We start from the raw sequence: 8,854 nt of genomic DNA, 5'->3' as shown, positions 1-8,854 counted from the left end.
ACCCCCAAATAAAATGTGTTCCAGTTTTGACAATAAATTATACGGTGACCTTACTTAATGGCAACTACCATCTTTCTCATGGAACGTTAAGCTTTGGTTGTGAAGCTTGCAAAATTAGTGCTGTAATTTTCCCATAAGGGTATGGAGGGTCATATTGGTTAAATCACCCTGCCTTTTCCCTTACAGAAAAGTCATGAATCTGGCGATGTTAACAAAGTGAGGAGGGCTTTCAATAATGAAAGAGTCAGCTGTGTTCCTCTATATTCTTTTGCATCTGCCATTTATACAGCTTGCCATGATCATTCCGGAACAATGGGGATTCTCTTGCTAGCCACCAGGGATTTTAAATGTCACCAATAGTTATGAGAAAACGTCTCAGAGTTTTATCTTATCTCTGGCTTACTAGACAAAGAGTAGAGTCAGGGATTTGAATCAGAAGCTCTTTATTTTGAAGCTAATAGTACAAAATACAAGGCCTTTTTTCCCTCAAAGTCCCCTCCCTACTACCAAGCATCTCCAAAGAGTGGAATTGGAGTGGCATCTCCAAAGAGTGAAAAAGCCAATACCAAGAATTGAACTAAAATCCAGGGTCTCCTGCCACACTTCCCTCCCTTATTCATCCAAAGAGCTGGTTCTTATTCCCAACTCGGTGGGAAAGTCAGTGGAGAAGCTATTGGAAGTGAGGTGAGGACACAACAGTGTTCACCCAGGGCAGCAATTTGCGAGGCAACAAATCTACTCATCACACTCCAAGAGCAGCCCCCTGACCCAGGGAGATGCCACGGATTCCAGAGCCCTGCTCTCCCACCCCACACTGTCCCAGCATGTTCTGGGCACGTTTGTACATGTTCCTGCCCCCTGGGTAGCAATCCTCTCACGGTGTATCTCAGAGTTCAGTCCCATAGATGGCCTTATAACGTAAATACTCTTCTAAACACTGCAGAACATTATCATCCACCTTTGGGTCAAACTTGTTCGCCAAGAGGTGATGACTCTGAAGAATCCAGTGCAGGTCCCCAGCCCCATAAATGCAGATAGCCCGCTGGTGGATTCCAGAGCAAGGTGCATAAGGCGCCCCCATACTGATGTCTCCCTCGTGGAACTGCCATTTGACCAGCCTGGCAATGGCGGTCATGTCTGAGATGTGAAACTTCGGGTGGTAGGGGACAGAGCCAGGCATCCACGGTGCACGCTGAAGGGTGGCCCAGAGGTGTTCATCGGGGCTATAGGTGTCTTTTGCCCATTCGATCAGTCGTTGGGATTTGGGGTTCTCTAAGACATGTTGGACAAAGGCTCGAGAAGCCACAAAATAGGCATTCCCTGTGAACACGGGTAAGTTATCAGGGGGAGGGTCCTTCATCTTGCTGGTTAGGTGCAACGTGTCTGTCACCTCATAGTGGTATTTCCAGCGAGACTTTTTGTACTCAGTAGGTATCTCGGACTCCATACTGTTCTTCCCATTCAACATCTTGAGGGCCAGGACCGTCTCAGCATTGGTCTTTATAGGAAAATCTGTCCCACATGTATTCAGTAAGTATTTCCAAGGCACCGAGCTCTGGAGCAAGTCTTCCATACAGTTCAGGTCAGCCTGCACCCTGGACCAGGAGGCGTAAACCACTCGGACCAACTTACTGGCCATGAAAACATTTGGGAAGCAGGAAATAATGGCCCTGACTGCCTCTTTGAAAGTTTCTGGGGACTTCTCATCCACATGGACGCAGTATATGTTCTGAGGGGCATACACAGCTCGCAGCAGCCGTTCAAAGTTTTCAATCTTCTCATGGACCACCACAGAGTATGCGATGGGGAAGTCTAACTCTTCTTTGCTCAGTGGGAACTGTATGAACTTCCTTTGGGACTTAAACTGCTGACAATCTCTGGTCATGTTGAGGTAATCGGTGTCTGTGAAAGGCTCCCGCTTCTTCTTGACCTCCAGATTGTCCAGGAGAGCCTTGACCACTGCTTCCTGGTCCCCTCGGGTGACCCCAGAACAGTTGATGGATCTCTTTGCTGGCAGCTTCAGGGACTTGTACAAGATGTCCCTACAGCGCTGGCTTCGAAAGTCCCTGGATTCCAGATCCAGGGAATCTATGTCACATTTTAACCTGAGAGAAAGTCTCAGAGCAACAACGGCCAGCAGCATATAGCAGCCCAGGGCCCACAGGTGATGCCCCCTGCAGAGTTTCTTCTTCCACCCAATCATCTTCATGGAATGGGAGATCGGTAGAGTTTGGGCACAGGGAAGGAGGAGGATGAAATCCTTGGACAGAACAAAATGCCTTCAGTTACAAACTAACCTGGAACATGCTCAAGGAACATCAAGTTCAACTCCAAAGTGATGGCAAAAACAGGTTTCTTCTCTAGACAAATACCCTCAGTCAAGTCCTTCCTAGGAACTTCATGCACCCAGCTCACTGATGGAGGTCTGTAGCCTGACACTACAAACCAGCTGATCATGCTGGCACTGGAATCAGGATCTGGGTCCACCTCCACCTCAGGAGAGAGTAAGGGAAGCAGAGAGCTAAGTACCTGTTGCTGTAGAGCTGTAATTAATAAGAGGAACTCCCCACCCTTCCTTTTTCCTTCTTCCCCCCAAACCTTACCACCCTGTTTCTAACATAGCTCTTAACTGGGGGATAGAATTTCTGATCGGTCTAGAGAGAAAATCCATGAAATTCAAACTCTCAGCTTCAGTTCTAGAAATGTCCTTTTAAAAGATAAAGTAGGGCTTCCCTGGTGGCGCAGTGGTTGAGAGTCCGCCTGCCGATGCAGGGGACACGGGTTCGTGCCCTGGTCCGGGAAGATCCCACATGCCGCGGAGCGGCTGGGCCCGTGAGCCATGGCCGCTGAGCCTGCGCGTCCGGAGCCTGTGCTCCGCAACGGGAGAGGCCACAACAGTGAGAGGCCCGCGTACCACAAAAAAAAAAAAAAAAAAGATAAAGTACAGTTCTTGCTCTTATTTGGCAGTTCATATTTTAGGATGCTTTCACCACATATAATTCATTGGTTAGCTGTGGCATCTAGCCACGCTTTAAAGAAAATGTTCTTAAACAAGTACAAAAAATTGGATGTAACTCCAAAAATACATTGTAATCATACAGATAACTCTCAGTCTATCCAAATTTAAAATATATCCACACAGAGACACACAAAGCTATGCATATGCAATATTTAATGAGAACTTTCTTTGAGCCAGAAATTTCTTTACATTTTCCCATTGAATCTTCACAACATGCCTAAAACATAGTAATATTAGGCCTCTTTTATAGAGAGGAAAACGGAAGCTAAATAACTTGCCAAATGTCATATACATTATAGGAAGCAAATCTGGGACTCTTCCATACTCCCTCTTCCCCCCAATCTTTTTTTTTGGGAGGGGGCGTGTGTCTGTAAGCCTAATACTTGTTCCTCCAAACCACAGCTACCTTTTAAATACAATACAGGGTACCTAAAACTACTATGTAAAAAACAGATAAACAACAAAGTCCTACTGTATAGCACAGGGAACTATATTCAATATCCTGTGATAAACCATAATGGAAAAGAATATGAAGAAGTATGTATATCTGAATCACTAAGGGTACTTAGTACCAACAAAGAAAACCAGATAGTATAGGGGAAAAAATAATCCCCAAAAGGAGAAAAAGAGGAACAAAATGTGACATATCCTTCCAGCAATAATTCTTTTCCCTTATTGCAATCTTGTTCAAAGCATAAGACTGTATCCTCTTTAGTAATAACTTACGGGAATCTAAGAGGATGAAAAAATGAAAAGTAAAGAAAACTCTCACCTTTAATAGCTTCCTTCTTATTTAGGGAAGATCTTTTTCCCAAGGGAAGATCTGTTGGGTTCCATGGAAGCAAATGTGAACACCATGTCTCTTCTTTCTTCAGCCTCTCCAAAACATATTTTCTAACATTCATAGGATGTCCAAGAAACTGTGTCAGACTCCTTAATCTCTGCAAAGTAAAGAGCAGCAGGTGGCTCTGTCACTGACCTTCTAGCTTCCTGCTCTCAGATAAGAGAGCCAGATCAGATATATCATTCAGGAGCATATTCTCAAGAACAAGTCATTCAGGGAGGTGAGCAAGCAGGAAAAACATGCTGGCAATGCGTAAGAAGGCAAGCAGCTATTTCATCCGGAATAGCCCAGTTTGTACTCATGTTCTCCTGCCACAAAACCATTCATAAAAACTTGTCAATACTCATACAAGAACTTGAAAGCTTTTTTCCCCCTTAACAAGGAACCGTGGAAACACACAGTATGCCCCTATCTTCTTTTGGCCTGGAGTTCAAATATCTCTCCTCTTATGTTCCCTGAATACTCCCTGAATTTCACTGAAGAGTGAAGCAATAAAAATGACCTTCAAGGATTATTTTTTTTGTTCTTTTACTTTAAAGGAAAAGTCAGTGAAAAACAGACTTTGCTCTTCCATGGCAACTACTCAAAAAAAAATTAATTTGTCTGTCTTTCCATGACTGTTAATAATTTGTAAGTTGGAGAAATATCCTCGGGGCTCCAGACTGTAGATCTCCATCACTAATGTCTGTGAGTCTAGGGTTCCTGACAGTCTGAACAAGGCTAACACTAAGGGTGGTTGGACTTCAGTGAGCACCCCATGGGTGGTTTTGGCAATACAGTGTGAAAACTTACTTCTTCAAAACTGCTGCCATTGTTTGCCACTGTTTGCCTCTCCCCATCAACCCCAAAGCACCCCTCCAAATATGCAGCATTCCTGGCCAAATATTTGAAATAACAAATTTAATAATTTTACATAAAGAACTTAACCAGGTATCAAGTTAAGTAGATAACGGAAAGCAGGGGGAGGGGTAGATGATGCTAAATTATTAAGGAAGTAACAACTGCTGTAAGTAGCTACCACCCCTAGGCTGGAAGAAGGAGGAAAATATTGGGGGATTATTGAGAATTTGGTAAGGGGATGCCAACAAGCGGAAACTCAGACCTCTGGTTGGTGCTGGGGTCTCTGAGCTCAGAGGAGGGCCTCCTAGGCTGAGATCCAGACCTCTCCTGAGGAGCCTGGTGTCTCTGTGCTCCGTTACTGTAAACTAGATTCAGTGCAGCTACATAGAGGGACCACAACTGCGAAGGAAAAGGGCGTTGACATAGTGACGCTCACAGAAGCAGGAATTATGTACGAAGCCAACAGGAAGTCCCGCCTCCAGTCTGTCTTCCTCCACCGCCCCCTATTGGCAGAGCCTAATAAGGGGCAGCTGGCAAAGCACAAACGTGATTTGCAGACTTCCCTCATCCAGCATCACAAAGCTGAGTCCAGGAGGGCAGGCTTCATCTGAAGACAACAGCTTAATAACGAAGATGAGTTAGCGTTGCCTTCCTCCTGCAAGAATTGTTTATGCAGCCCGCAATAAAGCACCGGGAATTTAGGTCTTTTCTTTTTTTGGACCTCCTCTGCCTGTTTCTGACTGTAGATGAAGACAGACCAATGGCACAGAGCCATATGGAGTCATGTGCGCCCGCTCTTTTATTGACCCCGCTCCACCGGCTCTGTCTTCTGTCAGCTTTGGTCACTCCGGGGCAAAAACGATTAAAGGATAAACACTTGCTCCAGTATCGGAATCTAGCAAAATCTTTCCAATTTGTTTATATCTTACTTCTCTTTGCTGGCCACCTCAAAGTCCCACCTTCTTTCCCATAAAAAAAATCAAAGAATCTCTCAATAGAGAGAAAATAATTTAAATATTTGATTTTTAAGGTAACCAAAACAGGTATCCACTTTTATTTGCTAAATATATGCTAATGTAACATTAACAAATTGTGGATATATTTTGTTAAGATAATCTACGTATGAGTAACACCAAATGGCTAGTAGTTATGGGCACACCTAGGCTTTGGCAGGAGAGAGCTAGGTCTGAATCCTAGCCCTGCTACTTTCTAGCTGTGTGACCATGGGAAAATTCTGTAATCCCTCTGTGCTTCAGTGATTTCCTTGGTATAACTGGGGCCAATACTAAATAGCTATTTTATAGGATTGCTGTGAAGATTAAACAAGATAACACATATTGGGGCTTCCCTCGTGGCGAAGTGGTTGAGAGTCCGCCTGCCGATGCAGGGGACACAGGTTCATGACCCGGTCCGGGAAGATCCCACATCCCGCGGAGCAGCTGGTCCCGTGAGCCGTGGCCGCTGAGCCTGCGCGTCCGGAGCCTGTGCTCCGCAACGGGAGAGGCCCGCATACCGCAAAAAAAAAAAAAAAAAGGTAACACATATGGGAGACTTAAAACCTGGCATATGCAGGCCCTGGCCCTTAACTACTGTTAAGTAGTCTCCAGTACCAGCCCACAGAGGCCATTTTGCTCACAGAATAGCTCAAGGAGGGTACAAATAGTGTTAATTCTGGATCAAGGAAAAGTATTGATGCTGGTGATGTGGGTAGATAAGGGAAGAGACCTGGAATTGTCCCCTTCTCTGTGCTCTGGAAAGAGGCTCAGTTTAAGTGGTCAGTGTTAGCAGTGCAGAGGGGAGAGGTGAGCTGCATCTGACCCCAGGGAAGTGCAAGAGAGGAAACAGAATAGCTGGAGAGAGGCACAGGAAGATCAGGAGCCAGGTAAGCCGCAGAGATCACAAAGCAGCAGATTCCACACCTTAACTCCATGCTGGCCATAAAGACAAGGTGGGGACCAGGCAAGTTTCAAGGTCTAGGAGCCCAGACCTAAGGAATGAATCCCTTCATGAGGGTTTCTTTTAGCCCTGCTGAGGCCCAACAGCGCCAGGTGAGCCTGGGGGCAAATGTGTCCAAGGGTCCAGGATTACATGAAGATACTTACAAGTCCCAAGCACTGAAAATGATGAGGGCACTCAGCTCCCTCAAGTACTGAGAATAAAAGCAACATTAAACCCGATAATAAGTATAAGCCTAACACAGTCCAGAGTTCCCACAATGAGTACTGCTATGGTGTCGTTCCTGAAATAGCAGACTTTTCCCGCTCAGACCCCTCAATCCTTTTCTCCTAATCATGAGTTTAGTCTGATTATTGGGCAGATAGTTTTGCCTCCTTCTGCTATTTTGAACTGTAAATCCCTGTATGTCTGTGAAATGGTCTAAGCGTTCCAATAATGGGGAGACTAAGCCAGGCTCATCAGGGTGGATCTGAAAGAATCCAGTGGAGTTTGGTGTTAACATCGATGGAGGTACAGGGGACCCTGCAATCCCAACAAGAGGGTCAGAGGAAGGCCCAGGCAGCAGGGATCCGACCTTTTTTTTTTTTTTTTTGCGGTACGCAGGCCTCTCACTGTTGCGGCCTCTCCCGTTGCAGAGCACAGGCTCTGGACGCGCAGGCTCAGCAGCCATGGCTCACGGGCCCAGCCGCTCCACGGCATGTGGGATCTTCGGGGCACGGCCGCTGAGCCTGCGCGTCCGGAGCCTGTGCTACGCAGCGGGAGAGGCCACAGCAGTGAGAGGCCCGCGTACCACAAAAAAAAAACAAACCTCACTCATCCTCATTGTGGTGTCCTGATCCCAAGGGCAAAGGCCATTTCTAACTCAGCTCTGCCTCCTTAGAGCAGCTAGCATGAGAACTTCCAAGTGACAGATGCACCAGGAATGTTTCCTGAATGAACAGCTTCCCCAGGGTCCCTGAGAGGTCCTCTAAGTACTGGAGTCTTGAAACCCTGGCTTACTAATAGTTACTGGAATTGATGTATGGAGGTGCCCTCCAATTGTCCACAAAAGTACAATGCCACGGAGCTGAAACCAATTGAAATCCAAACAGCGTTAATGGGATTAATTTTGTTGAGGAAACTTCCTCAGAAGTAACCTCCCAAAAATGAGATTTAACTAAGAGATTAAGGTACCTCCTACTCAGTCATTAGAAAGTAACCTTTTAAAGGGAACTAGTAACAAATGGCATGTAACATGACACTCTTTCATTCGTTCAGTCAGTTTAACATTGATTGAGGAAGCTGCTAAATTTTCAATGTTAGAGATACCAAGTGGATTAAGACAGTCCCTACTCTCAAGATGCTCACAGTCCTGTGTGGGAGAAATGTTTGCATATGGATTATAATGCCATGTATGAGTGCAAGAAAAGACACGTGTTGGATACAATGGAGGTCCAGAGGTTAAAACTAAAAAGGGAATGGTTAGCAATACAAGTGCGAACAAATGAGTGTAGGTCTGAATGAAACCTAGGAGAAAAAGATTAAGAATTTGTCTGGGTGCCTCTTGTACTGTCTAGGGAAGGATCTTGGCTAATGGCTACAAGAGGAACAGATATTGTGGGTTAAAGAAAATGTCCCTTTACGGCAGCCATTTGGAAAAAGAATGTTAGATCTCTACCCCACGCTATAAACATAAATAAATTTCAGATTAAAAGTAAAAAGAAAAAACAGTTCTAAAATTCCAGAAAATGTACAGAATACTTTAATGATACTAGGTTGGGAAGATATTTTTACTATTACACCAAAACCTGAAAATTATAAACAAAAAAGAAATAGATTTGACTATGAAGAAACCATAAATAAAATTACAATTAAAAGTATAAAAAGGGGACTTCTGGGAAAGCTCCTTAAAAAGGAGAGGCTAAGCCCTTCTTCCCTTCCTTCTTTTACTATCATGAATGCAGATGTAATGGTTGGAGCTCCAGCAGCTATCTAGGACCTGGAGGCAACAATCAGAAAGGAAGTCATGAGCTGAAAGACAGTCATACCATACAGCCACTTCACCAGTTCTAGACTGCCTACTTCTGGGTTTCATTTATATAAGAAAGAAACAAATTTCTGCCTTATACAGCCACTACTTTTTCAGGTCTCTTACATGAGTCACAAATTCTTAACCCATGCAGAAGCTGTTTCCTAATTCAGGGACATTTAGACAC

The 8,854-nt window shown here is 44.8% G+C and overlaps 1 protein-coding gene across 2 annotated transcripts in view; it reads right to left on the bottom strand.

Annotated features, from left to right (window-relative positions):
- Window positions 1-426: 426 nt before the first annotated feature.
- Window positions 427-8,854, bottom strand: part of GCNT3 (glucosaminyl (N-acetyl) transferase 3, mucin type) — a 106,715-nt gene continuing 98,287 nt past the window's right edge. Inside the window, exons 1-3 of one of the 2 annotated variants that reach the window (XM_067748672.1) lie at window positions 4,966-5,253; window positions 3,792-3,960; window positions 427-2,260 (exon numbers count right to left, since the gene is read on the bottom strand). In XM_067748672.1, coding sequence (XP_067604773.1) covers window positions 887-2,209 — 1,323 coding nt within the window. In that variant the 5' untranslated portion in view covers window positions 2,210-2,260; window positions 3,792-3,960; window positions 4,966-5,253 and the 3' untranslated portion in view covers window positions 427-886. Of the gene's footprint in view, window positions 2,261-3,791; window positions 3,961-4,965; window positions 5,254-8,854 lie in introns of those variants that run through there. The other variant, XM_067748679.1, reaches the window with a different exon arrangement.

Source organism: Pseudorca crassidens, chromosome 1, assembly GCF_039906515.1.
Source record: "Pseudorca crassidens isolate mPseCra1 chromosome 1, mPseCra1.hap1, whole genome shotgun sequence".
Taxonomy (NCBI): domain Eukaryota; kingdom Metazoa; phylum Chordata; class Mammalia; order Artiodactyla; family Delphinidae; genus Pseudorca; species Pseudorca crassidens.
The sequence above is the reverse complement of the archived record's forward strand: the minus strand, read 5'-3'. Positions and strand labels throughout refer to the sequence as shown.